This window comes from Callorhinus ursinus, unplaced genomic scaffold, assembly GCF_003265705.2.
Source record: "Callorhinus ursinus isolate GAN/ISIS: 27379988/994484 unplaced genomic scaffold, GSC_fseal_2.0 scaffold17, whole genome shotgun sequence".
NCBI classification, from domain to species: domain Eukaryota; kingdom Metazoa; phylum Chordata; class Mammalia; order Carnivora; family Otariidae; genus Callorhinus; species Callorhinus ursinus.
Window position 1 is genome coordinate 17,663,976 of NW_027397079.1, and position 19,598 is coordinate 17,683,573.

Consider the following 19,598-nt stretch of genomic DNA (forward strand, 5'->3'; position numbering starts at 1 on the left):
GTCAACAATAAGATTAGCCTGGATTGGCATTCCCTTCCGGTCCCACTACACAAATCCGTTCATTCTGTGTCCCCTAACAAAGGAGAGCCAGGAACTAGTCCCCAGATGGGTAATCCAGGAACCGTGCAACACCACTCCCTCATGATGTGAATGTAACCATGTTCTCTTCAGAAAAAAGTCCCTATTTTCCCTCCCACATGTCATGAACGGTGATTTATCTTGTTGCAACAGCTGTACTTCCATATTAATTTTCCCCAAGTCTTTTCACCGAAATGTAAATTTCAATTCTGAAACCACAATTGGGATTCTAAGAGCAACGCAGCATTAGTACGTATAGAAATTGGTCTTATCTTAATGAAAAACATGGTCTCCCCAAATAAGCAGAAGTGGAAGGGGGAAACACTCTTACTGGGTTACATTATACTAACAGCCAAAAACTGAACCAAAGTACTCTAGAGACCAAGGGGAAACATACTCAGGCATCCCATTACAACACACACATCAGGGGACTAGACCCCAACTACCAACAATTAAAAAAAAAAAAAAAAAAACTTTTGGCCAAGCATTTTTCTAGACATCTCAGGTTAAAGACTAACAAGAAGCTGCACCTTTTTACTGATGCTCAAGTAATAATTAACTTGGCTATGTACCTATCAGCCAAGAACACTAACCTGAATTTATTCCATAAATCTGCAAGAGGGATACTCCAGATTCTGTTCTGCTCAACTTTGAGGCTGACAACAAAGCAACCGGCACATACTTGAAGTGACAATGGGGGTGAAGGCTGAGAAGTATAAAGTCAGACAAATCAAAATCTGAATGTGAAATTACACATGCTTCAGAGATCCTCCACTAACATTTCGGTTAAATCTGCTTTATGACCACCCCTGCAGATTTTTCAGCAGACAAAGGGTGGGGGGGATAATTTTAATTAGAGCCCTGGAGATTGGATCTCTAACAAGACCTATTTCCCAAATCGTTTTTCATGGAAACTCCAAACCTGAAATGGACGAGCAATCACGTGGGCACGGATTTGTCACAACAGTTCACCAACACCCAGAGGCCTCTCCAGGAAAAGCATGTGGTACAGTGAGAGATTATCAGAGGAGTCAAATGACTATCACCCCCACACTGCTATTCCATGTTACCTCCCTGCAAAGCCAATTAGCAAAATATGTACAAAATGCAGAGCTAACAGGACTGTACATTTGGCTACATATTTTAGGTAGTTCATAGAATTTCTAGTTCAAAAAAAAAAAAACCCACAAGTAAAAAACTACTTTTCAGGGGATGTTTCAAATTTAAGTAATTTTTTTTTTAAAGAACGGGACCATAAGAATAGTACGAACTAAATTCAGATTGCTGATTATATTCTCTGTTCTACGAAAAGAATGCAAATGATACACCTATTTGACAATGCTGAAATGGGTACAATACCCAAAAAACTTATTTATATTATTCAACCAACACTACAGTTTAAAGTTAAGTCAAAGGCAAAAGGCGAACAGTTAAGTGCACAAGTTCTCGGTCCTGCACCTTGTCAATTAGTCCACTATAACACGCGTCACTAGAAGACAAAGTAACAGCACAAAAGAAATGGGCAATGAAGAGCATGTGAAGTTCTAGAAAGGTGCTATTAAGGCTGACCTGAGCTGGGCCATCTCCAGCTCATGCTGACTTCAGTGCCTGTCCTATGGGTGTCCTCCCTCCTTGTTCCTGAATTTCTCCTACTTTTCTTCATCTGACCGGTACCTCTCCACACTTTCGACCTGCACTAGGAATTCGTTAGACAAACCCCCCAAAAGAACATACCTAATTTTAATATTTCTACTGCACAAAACATACGGACTTTTCCTGAAAGAATTCTATACTACAGTGCCAACGGTCTTGCCAAGAATCTCTAAAATAACTTGGGCTGATAATTCTATTGCCCCCCAAAACACATCTTACAAGGTATAAAGATGATTAGATCACTTTGATTCAATTCCAAAAAATATATAAACATTAATCTACCGTAATCTTAATTACTTTTTTCTATAAAGCCAAAGACTACAGAACAGATGACCAAGAAATTTACAACTTTGCACCTTCAAATCTCAGTATTTCCAGAGATGCACAACAGTTTCTGCCCATTTCACCCCCTCATCCCCCACTAAGTTACCACTAGAAAACTCCAGCACTGCCATTCAGCTCCGAAAACTACCACAGATTTCAGAACACAGCCTTGTTTGGTTGTTTCCCCTTTTTTCCTGGTAGTAAGAATATCCCGATCTCTTAAATTTATATGCAAAAAAACAGTCATTTCTAAATGAGTCTTTAAAAAGCAACAAAAGGGGTGCCTGGGTGGCTCAGTCAGTCAAGTGGCTGACTCGTGACTCCAGCTCAGGAGACAAGCCCCGCACCAGGCTCCATGGTGAGCGTGGAGCCTGCTTGAGGTTCTCTATCCCTCTCCCCTTCCCCTGCTCACATGCGCTCTCGCTCTCTCTAAAAAATCATACATACATAAAAAGCAACAATAAAAATACTCTTTCCCCTTGAAAGAAAAACCCAAGAGGCAGTGCTCACATAATTTAAGTCATCAGGTAATGTGTAAATTAACGTGGTTCTATTTTCTGTCTCAACTTTAACTTGTACCAATTCTTTTTAGGCTTTCCAGAGTGAAAAGGAAAAAAGAAAAAAAGTAGGAATAATTGTCCTCAGGAAATTCACAAACATATTCATTGTTTCAGCTGCAGTTCTTAAATTTTGGATATTCTTGTATGTTGACATTGTACCTGAAAATTCGAATTAATATCGGAGAGTATGACAAGATAGATATATATTCTACTCTTCAGATGAGTGACTAAAAGAAAACAGCATAACCAACAGCAGTCGGTTAAATTATTATTTAAAAATCTGGCTCTAGCAGCCATCTGTGTTCCCCAGGGGTGAGCACCGAATCTCAGCTGGGCCACCCGAGACCCGCCCTGAGCACTAACCCTAGTTCCCCGTCCCTGTGTCGTCCCCCTGCCCCCCGCAGTCCCATTTCCACTTCAACAAGATGAAAGAAAGGATCATGAACCAGAACCTGGAGAATTTCGCCAAACTGCGAGCACCAATGCGCATTGGTGGGAAAGAAGAGGTGGTTCACAGAACAGCTACAGCAGATGATAAAAAACTTCCATTCTGCTTGAAGAAGTTGGGGGGAAACACTACCTCTGGTATTAAAGAAGTGACTGTGTTCACAGACCAAGGAACAGGGGATCCAGTTGGCCAAAGCTGCCGGGAAGGCATGCCCGTTACAGACCATGCTGACACAGGGCCACTGACAGAAACGCTACCCAGCATCTTAAAGCAACTGGGTGCAGGTGGTCTGACCAGTTCAAGAAGACAGGCTTACGCTCTGCCCACACAACCTGTGGACGGAAAAGCACCACTTGCTGCTGGGGACCAGGATGATGGGGACGTTCCAGATCATGTGCAGAATTAAGAACAAAGCGAAGGGAACGGAGTCAACTTCTGAAGCAGACAGAACCTGAAGAAGTTACTGGCAACTGCTATTTTATATTAGCACGCCTTTTTAAAATGTCGCTCAAGGGTCCGATGAAATCTAGAGCTCTAATATTTTTAAGACCAAGCCCCTTGGACACTGCAGTTCTTTTCAGTTTTTGCTTAGACACAATTCATTCTTTGCAGCTAATTAAGCTGAAGAAGCCTGGGAATAAAGTTTGAAACAAGGTTAAATTCTTTGCCTAGTGTAAGGTTTTATTTTTTTATGCTACTGACACGGATTTCTACACAGAAAGCAAAGCTGTCTATAGAAAGCTAATCATGGCATGTCATATAGCTGACAATCTCATGAATTTTGATTAAAGATTTTAAATGGCAGTATAATGTAAAAAAATTAAAATGTGGTATTTTATACATTACACTGAAATTAAAAAATAAATTGAAAACAAAAAACAAAAAGAAAAAATCTCTAGAAACTAGAAAGAAAGAAAAGGAGAGAAAGAAAGAAAGAAAGAAAAAAAAGAAAGAGAGAAAGGGAAAGAGAAAAATCTGGTATTTTAGATGACTGATATATAATTCATAGATATATCTAACACATGAGTGGTATAGAACTCATTAGAAAAAGAATCCCTTGAATAAACAAAAGTACATTAACAGTATCATAGCCTCTAAAATAACTCATTTCTAAGATAATTATATGCTTCTTGTACTTTATACATACTAGATGTACGCATGGTTGGTGCAGTGGGTGTTAACTAAAGAATTTATTTGTGGTATTACTGAATATAAACTTAAAAGTTTCAATGTATTAAGAAAAGCATCTTTTTTAGAATGGATATGTTCATAGAGGAAACATCAAGGAGATTAATAAACTGAACTCCATGTAGGGCAGTTCATCTAGCACTGTGATTACTACCCAGTTTCCTTCTATTTCCACTACCATTCTCAGAGGGCAGGACATTCAAAACCAAAATAATCATTAATTTACTCATTTGTTCTTTTAACATTTAAGGAGCAGCTTCTACCTGCCTGGTACTTCTTGCTAGGGCTGAGGACAGAAAACGTAGGAGCTAAAAGCCTGTCCCGGAAGGTGGTCTGGGGCTGAATTGTGTCCCCCAAAATTCATGCGTTCAAGTCCCAATCCCCAGTACCTCAGAAGGCGACTTGGAGATAAGTACTTAAAAGAGATAAATAAAATGAGGTCCTCAGGGTGGTCCCTAATCCAATAGGACTGGTGTCCCTATAAGAAGAGATCAGGACCCAGACATAGACAGGGAAGATGGGGTGAAGACAGGGAGAAGACAAGCCAAGGAGAAAAGACTCAGAGAAAACCATGCCAACACCTCCAACTTCGACTTCTAGCCTCCGGAACTGTGAAAATATCAATGTCTGTGGTTTAAGCCACCCAGTCTGTGCACTCTGCTATGGCAGCCCTCAGCAAACTCATACAAAGGCTCGTACCCCACCAGGGAGACGGACATACAACCGGAATACCCGTAAAAAGCAGCTACGCTAGAGATCTGCACAAAGTGCGAAACAATACAGACTCTAGCCTACACTGGCTGTCTTGGATGTTCTGGTTTCAGGCTCTTATTCCAGGTGGAAGAGTATCGTAACAAAGCATTCCTACCATTTCCAAGACATGAACAGACTAACACATGCTGGGCAGCCCTAACAAATGCCCCGTGGCATTTCACTTTATCTCCCATTCATCTTGCAGCCATTTTGAGTGTCCCCATCTTACAGACGAAGTCAGTTTCAGCAAGATGACTAACTCGTCAAGATCACCCTGGAAGAGCCACGTCCCTTCAATTCAACATGGCACTGCCCTGCTTCTGCCTCTCCAACAAAACCTGGAGGACGTCCTAAGGAGAGCAGCCCACATCACGTAAGTCAGCAGAGCGTTCTCTCTGCGCGCTGCATCGCTTCGCAGGGGTACATTAATCTCTGGAAGGCATGCTAGGTAGTGGGAGGGGCTGTTGTAAGTCTGCAAACAGTCTGGAACAGTTTCTCAAAGTTGCAGCAAAACCACAATGATGCTTCTGATGATACAGAGCACAAACTTAAAGATCAGTATCAGTGGTGATGATGTCAATTTTCTCCTGGTTGTTTTTTTTGTTTGCTTTTTGTTTTTTTTTTTTTTAAACTCATTCTATGCCAAGTCATTCAGGTTCCTGTGGTTCCAAACTCATTGCTTACTATGCACAGAGACGCCTGTAAAAGGACAAAAAGCATACACGCTCACCTCTGTGCTGAGCCCGGAGAGGCCAAAAGGTAAAGGTAAAGCAGGTAGCGCAGGGCAGATATTTCCTTTAGGAAAACCGGAGTAAAAAGAACATATTTACCTGTTTCTTCATCTATTTTGAAAACACCAACACCGGACCCATCTCTAATGGAGTAGCGGACCTCCCCGTCTCTTCCTGTGTCCTCATCACGAGCAGATACTGTCATTACGGAGGAACCAATAGGCACATCTTCTTTCACTACACCCTTTTCCACAAAGCTGGAAAACACTGGTGGGTGTAAGTTCTCATTCACGTCAATGACCTCCACTTCAACATAGCAAGTGGAAGACAGAGAAACTGGCTTCCCTTTGTCTTTGGCCCTCACAGTGAGATTATACACTTGCTTCTTCTCAAAGTCCAAATGCTGTACAATTCTGACTGCTCCACTGAGTTTATCCACATCAAAGTGTCCTTCTCCGTGGTCCAGAAGACTATATCTCACTTGGCTAGACTGACCTAAATCAGGATCATAGGCCTCCAACCACATGATTATGGTTCCTTCTGGAAGGTCCTCTCGAACTTTCACACGGTAATTAGGTGGGATGAATTTAGGTGGGTTGTCATTAACATCCTCTAATGATACTTTCAAAAGCACAGTGGAAAGCAACTGGGGCTCTTCTCGGGCTTGATCCCTGGCCTCAATCTTTAAGTAATGCACATGCTGTGCTTCTCGATCCAAAGGGTACACAATTTTAACAACTCCAGTCACGCTGTCAATGGAAAATTTATCTGTGTCTGTAAGAATAGAGTAGGTCACGTGTCCATTTGGCCCTAAATCTTTATCTGTGGCTTCAACCTGGATGATTTCACTATTTATCTCTTTGTCTTCGCTCACTTCAACAAAATAGCTCTCCTGTAAAAACTCCGGAGGATTATCATTGGCATCCAGAACTCTGATGTCTAGGAGACGCCAAGCGGCCTTCTGTGGTATACCAAGGTCAGAGACTGTAATGTTCAGGGTGTACTTGTCTGTTGTTTCACGGTCAAGGGGCGATAAAATTTTTAGCATTCCAGTTTCCATGTCAATAATGAAGCAACTATCCTCATTTCCTCCAGAAATAGCATAGACCAGTTTTCCATTGAAGCCAGTGTCAAGGTCAGTAGCACTCATGAAAATTATGTCAGACCCCACCGGATGGTTTTCCTTTACCTCCATGTCAGTTGGAAGGGTACTTCTGAACTGAGGCGCGTGCGCATTGACAGAGTGGGAATCAAAGAAAACATCCTCGACCTCTCCCTGACTGTGTAACTTATTTGCCTGCAGGAGCTTCTCCGCCAGCATTTTGGCAACGCCAGTCTCTTCACACTGCAAGTGTACTGGCTTGCGGGTGGCCGCCACGGTTAGGTTGATGTATAACGGTGTGGCGAAATTTTCTCCATCTGTAGCTGTGATTCTCAGGCTGTGAAAGGACACCCTGGTCCCTAAGCCATCCATGAGCGACTGCTTTAGGGACAACACCCCAGAGTTGGGGTTTAAGCTAAACAGATCTAGTTCATTTCCGGCTTCGATCTGGTATCGGACCAACTGAAGTTCGTCGGCATCGATGGCGGAAACAGTGGTTATTTGCTCCCCCACACCCAGATCCCTGGGAATCGTCCCCACACAGTTGATTTTCTCAAACAGGGGTGTGTTGTCATTCAAGTTATTGAGAGTCACCGTGGCAAGGACTTCTACTTCCCGGCGGTAGGGCAAGCCCCAGTCTGACGCTCGAATCCTCAGAGTATAAACTCGAGGCATCAGCTCATAGTCCAAGTCTTCTGAAGTACTCACAGCACCAGTGAAATGGTTAATGACGAATGGCACGTGATTTAAGTTTGCAATACTGTAGGTCACATACCCATTCTCACCCTCATCGGGGTCTACAGCACTCGCACTCATGACCGTCGTCCCAATGGGCACATTCTCATCAAAAGATGCTTTGTAAGCGTTCTGGGTAAATTCAGGGGGATTGCTATTTGCACTTAAGACTTTAACCAAGACTCTGGTGGAGGCTCTTCGATCACTTGTTGTTACCTCCAGTTCAAAATGGGACGCCTGCTGTCTTTTAACGGGTTCTAAAACAGAAATGAGACCCGTGTTGTGATTTAAACTGAATTTAGCTTTTCCGGGTGTACTTTTAAAAACATACCTCAAATGAGAATAACTAGGCGTGGCCTTCACCATGACCACGGGTGTATTGGAAGGAGCAAATTCACTGATCTCTGCTCTATAAACATCCTTTTCAAACTTGACCGGGCCAGATTTGAACTGCGGAGAAGTCACACGAATGACTTTTACAGAAGAGAACTGGGGAGGAGTCCCTTTATCTTTAGCCTGGAGTGTCAGATTGTAGCCAAAAGGATGACTGTCCCAGTCGATGGCACCCACTGCTTTGACTTTATATTCTTTGCTCCCCGGGGAGGACCTCACCGTTCTAAACTGTTGAAGGAGGTCACCGGCCACAATGCCTAAGGAAGCTATTTCCCCATTGGGACCCTGATCACAGTCATCCACGGTTATGATTGCGTATGTTGGGTCGTTGTCCAGCTCTGATGGGGACAGCGTCACCGCCGTGATTACGGGAGCACATCCGTTGGCCTGCTCCACGTGGACGGTCAGCTTGGCCATGCTGCTGATACCACTACTTCCGTACAGTTTCATCCCACGGTCCACAGCAAGAATTTCCATCTCATAGAGCTTGGTCTCTGCATAATCGAGCCTACCAGTTAAAACGACTGCACCGCTGGTTGGGTGAATCGCAAACATGTCTGTTCGGTCTTTGAAGCTATAGTAAAACTCTCCATTGGTTCCTATGTCTGCATCCGTGGCACTGACCCTTGCAACGCTGGTCCTTATGGCTGTGTTTTCAGGTAAGGAAACACTGTACGAAGTGGGAGAGAAGAGAGGTCTCAAGTCATTTGTATCCAGCACTTGCACCCTGACCTTTGCTCGGGCTTCGGCATTAGAATTTTTTTCAATGGCTTTGACTATCAGTGTGTAATGGTCTTTCACTTCTCTATTCAGAATAGCTGTATTTCCTCCTTTGGTCCTTATTCTTAAAAAGCAAAAGTCCCCGAGAATGTACTCTTCAGCTTTGAAAAGGTTTTCGTTGTCTCCGGAGACAATTTTGTACCTTAACTCCCACAATGGATTTGTAAGGTAAATACCCATCTTCACAGGATGCCCGACATAGGTTTTCGCTGCAGAGTTCTCGTGCACCGTGACGTTGTACTGGAAACGCGTAAACTGGAGAGGCGTCTGGGCAAGTGTTTGGCTTCCGTCACCATCTCCAAAATGCTGCAGGAGGAGGAGCAGAAGCAGAAGCAAGACCAGGGATCTCCCCATCGCTTAACCCTCAGGAACCTAAAACCGAACAAAGAAATAAGAATCATGACCTCAGAGAAATAAAATAAACAAAACAGTGTAAATTTGTTCTGTTAGCTTGTCTGGGACCTTACATTTTAATAAAGTATTGTACATCTGTATGAAACGTGAATAAATGCAATAGTTATTAGGGTTTTTTTGTTGTTTTTTTCTGTTTTCCAAGTCTCAATACCTCTAACACGTTTGGAATTACTAAGTTTAGGAAAAATCTTTTTCTCATACTTTGATGATTTGAGTTAAAGAACTACGAGGAACATCAGATCAAAGACTGCCAACTGTAACAGCTAAGTTGCATTCTTATACTTATATCTTCACAGCAAATATAACCAATTGTTAACAAAGGGAGACAACAAACATTTTTTGGGTTTACTCATATACAATAAATTAAATGCCCCAAAGCTCACAAATTTAATGCCACTACAGCATCCTAAGCACAAAAGCTTTGAACAATTAATTTAGAACAACAAAAACTCTTAAAGGTGGTTTCATATGACCTCCCATAATGACATTCTGTCATCTCCTTTCAAAATTTATCCTGAAATTATTTCTTTAGAAGAGTAATTAAGTTCACTCCCTACAAAATGTAAGGGTTTATTGTCTCATTTAGCACTATATAACTACTTCGGAGTATTAAAATAATTATAAAATAATTAGATCATTTTGATACTGAGATCACCTCTAGACCAACATGAGTCAAAAGAGTCCATTTAGAGACGCCTGGGTGGTTCAGTCATTAAGCGTCTGCCTTCGGCTCAGGTCATGATCCCAGGGTTCTGGGATCGAGCCCCACATCGGGCTCCCCGCTCAGCGGGAAGCCTGCTTTTCCCTCCCCCACTCCCCCTGCTTGTGTTCCCTCTCTCGCTGTCTGTCAAATAAATAAGTAAAATCTTAAAAAAAAAAGAAAAAAGAGTCCATTTACCAATGGGAAACCAGCAGCTCAATATCAAACAGAACTATTCTTAAGTCAGCAAAGCAGATTTCACCAACCACATCAATGTTTTCTCACCACTGCTGTCAACAACCAGTGTTCACAACTAAATACAAGACACACACACACACACACAGCTAAAGCATCTAAACTAAGCACATGGAGAGGGTCCATCAATGCTGCAAGATGGCGGGTGCTGTGGGAAGGTCGGAGGGTGAGAGAGAGGGCAAGGGGGCATTTGAGACAGGGTTGCCTTTCACGTGGGAAGAAAGGCAGGTCACTGGGCTGAGCAGGACAATTACTTTCAGACCAACTGTTCCTCTCCATGCCAACAAATTTCCCCCGCAAGTCAACTGAGCCTCACAAAACATCCCAGGGCTCAATAGAGGGCAGCACTGCACCTTGGCAAAGTAACTCTCCGACGAAGATTCACGGGATGGGAGTCCAACCCAAAGGTCAAAGAGGCAATAGACTGGAGGGTTGGTTTAAAGGTCAGCTGAAATTAGCACAGCGGCATTAATTTACAGTATCCTAACTGCGCCATTGCCAACATTGCCCCATTAGTCATTTTATGAGGGGAAAAAAGGAGAGAAGCCCTGATATGCGCAAAGCAGTAAGAAGCTTGACTGATACTGAATTATGCTGCCGTTGGGCACCCTACCTGGTTCTTTAGCCATCACGCCATATCCTCGGCAGATAAAGTCAGGAGATTTACACAGATTTTTGGCTTCCAGGAGAACAACCATCATTTAAATAAAATAAGAAAATGATTTTCCCCCCAAACAATCTCTTCATTTGGTCAACAGTTCTAATATTCAGGGAAGTTTTAATTATGTAATGACCCAATAATTTTATCAAAACAAGGGAAAACTTCAATTCAACCTACAGGTATTGAGGATCTGCTACCATGTAAGGTACGTGGAACTAAAGACTATTTCCTGATCCTGAGGCATTTACAAACTAGGAAGATACATATGCGTGTATATATGTGTGTGTGTATGTACACACATAGAGAGAAAATATTTTTTATAAACACTTAAAAAAGCTGATGTTAAACGAGTACTATCTGTTGTTTTACAGGATTTATTACTGCTATCTACTTTACAACAAAGCATTATGCCAGGATTCTATTGCAATCAATTAAACTATTTTTGCTTAATTCTACATATAAAATATTATGCAGCCATTAAAAAGAGTAAGACAGCACTCTACATGTTGCTATGTGAAGATCGTCCAGATAGGTTAACTGGCAAAACGAAACTGATCCCATTTATGTTTGTAAAAAGGGACGGGAGATGAATTGTGTGCACGGGACACGAATGTGCTGAAAAATGAACATAAAAATTCTGGATGGATAAAAAAATAAACTGTCAACAGTGATAACTTCTGGAGAACAGGCAGCTGGGGAAATGTTCATGCTACATTTTCACTTTCCTATCTGAATTTTTTAGCATAGGTGCATGGTATCTGTATCAATCATTCACTCCCCTCGCCCAATTATTTGATTCATTCAGTGAGTATTTAATGAACCCCTGCTATGTGCTAGGAATAGTTTTAGCTGCTGGGGATACAAAAGTGAGCCAAGTCGTTAAGCGTCTGCCTTCGGCTCAGGTCATGATCCCAGGGTCCTGGGATCGAGTCCCACATCGGGCTCCTTGCTCCGCAGGAAGCCTGCTTCTCCCTCTCCCACTCCCCCTGCTTGTGTTCCTACTCTCGCTGTCTCTCTCTGTCAAATAAGTAAATAAAATCTTAAAAAAAAAAAAAAAAAAGTGAGCCAAACTAGCAACAAATCCTCATGGAAGACATGTTTCCTGGTGAGAAGCGAAGAAAGAGTGTATCACATGCTGATGATAGGAGAAAAATAGAGAAGGGCACAAGACTATGGTCAGGAATCTGAAGGGAAAGAGCAAACCCTAAATTCAAAAGGCACAGGATGCATTTTAGGATGTTCAGTATTATCCTGGTCTCTACCCAACTAAAAGCCTGTTGCATCTCCGCTATCTCACTCCACACTCCCCCCACCCAAAAAAAGTTTCCAGATATTGCCAATGTTCCCTGGGGCTCAAAATCACCTCCAGGAGAGAAGCAGTAAGAGTTAGAGAAACAGCAGAGACCACTGTGGCTAGGGCACGGGGCGGGGGGGCGGGGGGCGGTGAGCATTAAGGGAGATTTTCTTTTCTATAAATCTTTAATTTTAGAAGCATTTTAGATTTACAGAAAAGTTATGAAGATAGTTTCCCCTGTTGTTAACATCTCACATTATTATGGTACACTCGTCACAGCTAGTGAACTAGTACACACTGTTACTAACCAGTTAGAAGGCTACTGCACTAACAGAGGTGACAGGCCTTGGTGGCTTAGCCCAGAAATGCTAGTGCTGGAGGTGGGGAGCAGCAGTCAAATTCTGGATAAATTGGAGGGGCAGCTGGGTGGGGGGGAGGAGCAAGAAGAGAGAGGGGAGAAAGGAGACAGGTATCAAGATTCCAAGGACTGGCTGCTGAGCATGGAGAAAGGAGCTGCCAGGCACTCCGAGAGGAACGGGATCTAGAGATGAAGATCAGGAGATCAGTTCGGGAAAGCTGAGGTGGAAATACTCACCGTTACCCAAGCAATGATTTCAAGTGGGCAGGGAGATGGGTGGGAGAGGTCCAGCGTGGAGACACAGATTTGAGAAGTTGCCCGAAAATACAAAAGATGCTGTTTAAAGCCACAAAACTGAATCAGATCACCCAGGGAGAGAGCACAGATGCGGAAGAGAAGAAAACCAAGCCCTGATGCTCCCCAAGATCTGGAGGACAGAGGAGGAGAAGAACCAGCACCGGAGACAGGACACGGTCACTGATGGAGAAGCAGGAAATGGTGGCGTGGTCAAGTCAGGATAGGTCCAACAATCTTTGAGTCGCCGAAGCCTAACACGGAACGCGGAAACGACCCATAAATACCGGCTGGTCCCATGCTGCCGCACACACTGCTGGCTGGCCCTGGATGCCCTCTCAGGCGGTAAACCCTGCCCAAGGGGAGACCCAACACATCCCCCCGTACTGCATCTGTTCTCTCCCCACCACAGCTCGGCCACTCGGCAGGACCATGGGCTCCGCCTGCACCACTCCTCTCCCACAGCCCCGTTCCCAGGCCTGGACTACCCTCCTCAACCCACCAGCCAGTTCTTCTCAGGGACGTCTCAAAGCTGGAGGACACCTGCTGGACCACACTCATCACAGAAAGCTTTCCGACCCCAGAACTGACTCCTGACAACCTGGCTGACAGAATGCCGCTGTGATTAGAATCAACTGTTAAAGGCAATCCTTTTGATCAGGGGTAAAAAAAAAAAATCCACTTTTAAGCAGGAGATATTGTTAACCTTCAGCAACGTACCCCAGCGCTGTGAACTCAGGTCCTGCTATAAAATGCCACGATCCAAGAAACGGTGGTTGTTCCTCTATGCTAAATAAACCGTAAGGTTGAAGGGGGAAGGAAAAAAACCCAGAAAGATACTAATACCATTTCATCTGAAAAGTACATTACCTAGACTTCAGGCTTATGAAAATTAAAATGATTTTAGCCGAAGGCTACACTTTGATATTTAGAAGGTGATCATACTCCTTGAACTCACAGTAAGTTAGGATTTCTTCTATACATTTTCCAAAGTGAAAACCAAGAGTGTTTACTTTTAGTTCAGCCCTCACAGAAAAGGGCCTCAAGTCCAAAGCTGAAAGATCTTTAGCATAGATTTCTGAAAATCCATAAATAAGAAAAATAACTTTTCTAGTAGTAATCAGGTATTAAGATACTCATATTTCTTCATTAGGGAGACCTCCATGTCAAGTATTCCAAGTCAATGACCGTGACCACGCATTCTTCACAAAACAGAATACAGCCCCAGCCCCGGCGCTGAGAACATAACTACATCAATTCAAATACTTAGATCTGAAGCTGAATATTCAGAAATGTTTCAACTGCTCCCAAGACATGATTAGATGGGACACAGCATTACACAAGCATAAATTCTATTAAATATTGTACATTTATTATTTAGAGGTCCCAATTCTTAACAGCCCATGAGTCCTCCACGCCACAGGGAAACAGTATCAATTCCATGCGTGATGACAAAAATACACGAAAATATTCACACGAAGAACTGTGTTCTCCCTCAGCGTGCTCTCCCACATACTCCCATTTTGTATCAGTAGCAGTAAGAGCGTCACTGAGTTGAACTATTACCGAAATTCAGAGCTTGATGTTCAGATTGAATAGCGTCACATTTTTAAAGTATTTTTGAACAGGTCTCAACTGCATGGAAGATACCCACATTTTCAAAGAAAAATGTCACAAAGTTGTTAAAGAAAACAACATGAAATGTACCTGACTCTTATTAAAAATATAGTATATTATATATTTAATGGCCTCTAAAATCATTTAATTAGAGTCAGAAAAAAAGATCGTGTCCTAAGTAAGTCTGTTATTCAGCTATGACCAATTCGCAACTTCATAACATTGACAAGAGGAAAAAAAAAATTCACTTTCCTAATGAATTATAATAACCAAGCACAGGACTTTTAAAAGTTTTCATTGTTACACTGAAAAATTAATGGAGGGGCCTTTATTTTCTGGGTGCATACCAGATCTTTTAAGCCATGTTAAGACGTCTGTCAGTAAAAATAGGGGTGGAGGGCCCAGCTTTGAATCCAGAATGGAAAAGCAGCCTTATCAGGCTTGGTATATATCACTTAGCTGCTTCTGGTAATGCTGCATGCTGTTAGTTCTGATTGCAGCTGCAGTACGTCTGATTACTCTAGCAATGACTTGATTTAAATATTGCCTTCAAATGATCAACAACCAATTCCAATCTAACTCCGAGCGGTCTCCAAACTACTAATACTGACAACTGAGAACTCCACGTCTCTCCCCTCAGCACCTGAGAACTCTTTTCCAGTACTTAAAACCTTAAGCTAAGGAGACCTTTTAATTTTTAAGTAGCCTCCATATAAAATCTGCTATGTAATTTACCTTCTATATGAATCTATAAAACATGTCTGTGGGCATCCTAAGAGGATGGTCTCTGGCTGTTCTGAGCTACTGTGACATGAAAGACAAGCCAGGAGAACACCCAAGGCGTATACATTTCCGGCTGGGCTAGGGATGCCTCGCTAGTCACTCCTCTCTCCTCTTTTTCCAGACAAGACATGACCACTACCCGTTACTCACCCTCCCAACCACTTTCTCCTCGCCCACGCTCCAGGGCAAACGGTGCTCACCAAGAAGCTCCAAAAACACAGTTCACCCCCTGTGATTTAAGATCATCTCACCTAATGTATTTTTCTCTGCAAGCAGAAATCACTTAAATGTCACCTTGGCAGGGTAGCCGGTAATTAACACTGGCCACTTCCTCCACTCCCAAATTAGTCAAGTTTTACTCCTGGTCAAATTAGGATTATGGTTATTTTCAAGTGTACGTACAGGTATTTCACTAAATAATGGATCAGGAATGTGAACGGTTCCCTGTACAGTAAGAAAATGCAAAGTCACCAGGGAGAGTCCCTCCTCTTCCTCCCTTAAAATGCTGTTCCCCTATTCTCCCTTCTCCCCACCTCTCCGAAGAGATGGGACCCACCCTAGCTACAAATAAAGACCCCCTGTGAGGCCATAAAATTCTGCCTCTTCTGATGCTCTTCCCTAAATTATCACTCCTCTCAAGAATCACACTCAAATGACCCCTTCTCAACCAGCCCCTTTCACAGAGTCTATACACACACACACACACACACACACACACACACACACACACACACACACACACACACAGAGTTCGTCCCTACTTGAAAATAAACTTCATTCAAACCTTTACTTCCTTCAAACTCACATCTTAGGTTTCTCTCTCTTGTTCAGGCAAAGTTTTAAAAACGTACCGGCTCAGGGCTCCCTCGACTTCTGCCTCCTGTAAAGAGGCCATTTCTCCCCTCAAGAGCTCTCCAGGGCCTCACAAACAGCTTCTCCCGTGTCACAAGTCAAAGCCAATGTCAAATCAGATGCCCTTTTCTCAGCACTCCCTGACTCAATGTCACACTACCCACACCCTCCCCGATACTGCTGTGTCCTTTATGTGTCACAGACTGCCTACAACATGGCAATCCACAACACGTAAAACGATGAATGACACTAAGTTGTCCTGATTCTCTTCAACACTCTTTCGCCTTCAAGTTTGTCATTTACAAACTTCTGTCTTCCAACTCTTTTTACACATGCACAAGGTATCATCCTTAAAGACCTCACCCACTACGCCCTGGCTGTAAAGGATTACTTTGGAATCCCACATTCCAGCCTTCCCCTCCCTCAAGAGCGGGAACACCCCTCCTGAGATTACCATCAGATCTCCGGGACCCAGCCTTTCACCCACTCCCAATTGCAAAATACCAGCCATTCCACTCTATTATTCCATTGCACATTTCTATGCCAGTGAAGTTTCACCACGTCCCAAGTCACAAATCACTCAGGCTTGCAGCCTAAGAAATCAAATAAGAAAAAAGGGGCTGGCAGACATAAAAACTGTGATCTCGCCCAGGCTTTGAACCCTGACCAACTGTGTGGATTCAAGGAAGTTACCTAATCCTTGGATTCCATTTCTTTATTTGGAAAGCTAGAGATTGTACTAAAATCTTTACAGCCTCCACCCTCCAGGGAGACGCTTCTCTCCTCCCCACCCTGCACCCACCACTTCCCTCTCTCACACACAAGCTGATCTTTTATTTCTAACTACCAAACCTCCGTATCTAAAGTTATCGAGACTGGACATTTGTTTCCCCTCAATTTCTCAAAATTGTTCCCTTTCTGTTTTAGCTGCTGCCACCTAGTTCTTATTGTATTTGCTCAGGCACAATATATCCTAGCTTTCCAGTATTCCTGCTTTCTGGCCCCCTTACTAACTTAGCCTATCAACGCTGGGCAATCACATTAATCTCACAAAAACTTCTTTGCAACATTAGTTCTTGGTTTGCAAATATTCAGTGTTTCCCCCTTAGCCTGCTTATTAAGTATATTCTTCTTAGCCTTGTATCAAAGACCTCTGATAATTTTACCTCTAACTACTTTACTAACTTAATCTCTAATTAATTTACTTTCTATTTCAAACGAAAAAGGCATACTTCCCACAGGCTGGAACAACCAAGCTGTCCGGAGCAGATGACACCACCTAGTGGTGAGGGTTCTAAACTTGCAAGATCTCCATCCCCTGCCTTCTTATAAAAGATAAGCTAAACATTGTTTTTTCTGCCCTTCACTCCTCACATTTAGTTATTGTCACTTCTGTCTTCTACATTTCTTTCTTTCCTTCCCTTCTTAACACCTGCTCCCCAAAAACTACCCTCCCTCTCTATAAACCAATGTAAGCCCGGGTCACGGATTTTCTACGTTCTACTTGCACCAAAAAAAAAAAAAGTCATGTAAAAACGGGATCGAAGAGGCATTTATAATAAACCAACCAACCCTTTTCCTAATGATAACATGGTATGCTTCAGCATGCCACAAATCATGTCACAACTAAGGTTTCTACAATTTGCTTTACAGACGTCATTTCCTGTCCTTGAATTATTCCCTTCTGATTCACTCTTCCCTCAGAGCTCAAGCTAACATCCACCTCCCCGCCCCTGCCCAGCTCACCAAGGTGCTAGGATGAACTACTCTGTTCTTATCATGCTGAATGTAACCGACTGCTTATTTGTCCTTCTCCCCCACTGGACTGTAAGCTCCGTGAGGGCAGGAAATGTGATCTCTTCATTCTGTATCCTGTGTCTGGCCCAATGTTTGGCACAGAGGAGATCCGTAGTTGCTGAGTTCATGAATGGATGGAGAATGGGAGACAGGACTCCAGCAGGGGAGGGGAGGGAAGGGAAGGAGGGATAACATGGGAAAATATACATCCATCCTTCTGAAATTAACAGAAAATCCAGGTGCAACCACCAGGCCAGTTACAACAGTGCAGATGGCTACCCTAGAGATGGCTCTGATTTCTAGCAGCTAAGAAAGAGGTCACCAACACCCACATCAAAATGCTTCCAAATTGGCTACAGGAGATGCCAGATCAGTTTCTGCCATGCAGAGCTTATGTGGAAGCTCTCTGCTCGAATAGTCTATGAAGGATAAGAATTAAATATTGCCTGATTTTCCTAAATACTTTGTAAAAAAGACATTTAATTATAAATATATATCCACACATATAATAAGCCTTTGGGATTAAGCAAGAATTTTGGCAATATATTTAAATCTGGGGCTTAAAGAAAGGCAAGTTTTTTTAAAAAGTTTAAAAGGTGAAATACACAGATTCTTCATCCGATGGACTACATTTTGAAATCAGAAGACAAAATGGCAACGAACGGATCTTAAATGAATGACCTAGATCACTCATTTCAAAAACTCCTTTCCAGTGCCTAAGGATAACCTAACACTTGCAAATTGACCAATTAAGTGAGACCAAAAGAAAAAAAAATACAATTTGGCCTCATCATCTATATAATGTGGTCAAAAGAAAGCTTACCTACTGCAATTTCCCACTCATAAAGATTAAACAGACACCTTGCCTTATGGTTCCTGCTATTAAGTCAGGTCCTTTAGGCCACAAATTAGGCCACTGAGACAACATTTAATGCAACAATAGTGCACTAATTTGTTTCAGTTTACTGAGTCTATGTAAAATGAGCCAAACTTGGGTGGAAAACAGGTGGTGGCCGACTTGATAGGGAGGTTAAATAACCGGTAAGATCCCTTTCAACTCTAACATTCAAAGAAATAACTGCTTCAGAGGTGGCTCAAGAGCTAAGTCTACAGACATACACACTAGAGAGGCAGGGGAGCTAGGGACCGAAAACAGTTTACGCATAATTTTCAGATTCCCCTTTTGGCATTTGTCCACAACATGGACTAAATGATCTATTAACATGATGATAACCCACTGGGGGGACTTCTAGTGACTAATTAAAAGATACAAGGAATATACAGGTGGAATATACAGGTGACCTGAATGCTAAAGTCCTTTAACAATCTTGCTTCCTTTCAGAGTGACAAAAGAATTTGGCTCATTTAAGATAGTCCTTTTTCAAGAAATGGGTGCACAAATGCACACTTTATTGAAATCCAACCTTACGCTGCGCTTGTTAAATGCCATGTTTGGCTTAACTTAGAGTTGTATCAATTGTTTTTTAAAAAATTATGTAATGCTTCAAGTATTTTTAAATCCATCTTAAAGTTTAATACTACAATAAGGAGGAATAATAATTCTAGTTGTGGAACCAGAGCTCTTCTTTTAAAACTCAAAGATAAAGCCAAATATCATATATTTTATATATACTAACCTATACAACTGCAAAAACACATTTTCATGAATAACTAACAACTGGACATGTTGGGTAACAACCACAACTCTAAGAATATGGAAAAAATACTACCATACCCTACTTTTAACACGTGCAGATACCTCCAACTATTGAAACCCGTGTCCGAACATACAAAGCCTTAAGAAGCTGCCTTTATTAAAAAAAAAAAA

The 19,598-nt window shown here is 42.4% G+C and overlaps 1 protein-coding gene across 3 annotated transcripts in view; it reads right to left on the reverse strand.

Moving 5' to 3' along the window:
• Nucleotides 1-19,598, reverse strand: part of FAT1 (FAT atypical cadherin 1) — a 125,361-nt gene that overhangs the window by 101,839 nt on the left and 3,924 nt on the right. For all 3 annotated transcript variants that reach the window (XM_025886264.2, XM_073902339.1, XM_073902340.1), the window contains exon 2: nucleotides 5,835-9,117. In XM_025886264.2, the coding sequence (XP_025742049.2) occupies nucleotides 5,835-9,099 (3,265 nt within the window). In that variant the 5' untranslated portion in view covers nucleotides 9,100-9,117. The remainder of the gene's footprint in view (nucleotides 1-5,834; nucleotides 9,118-19,598) is intronic.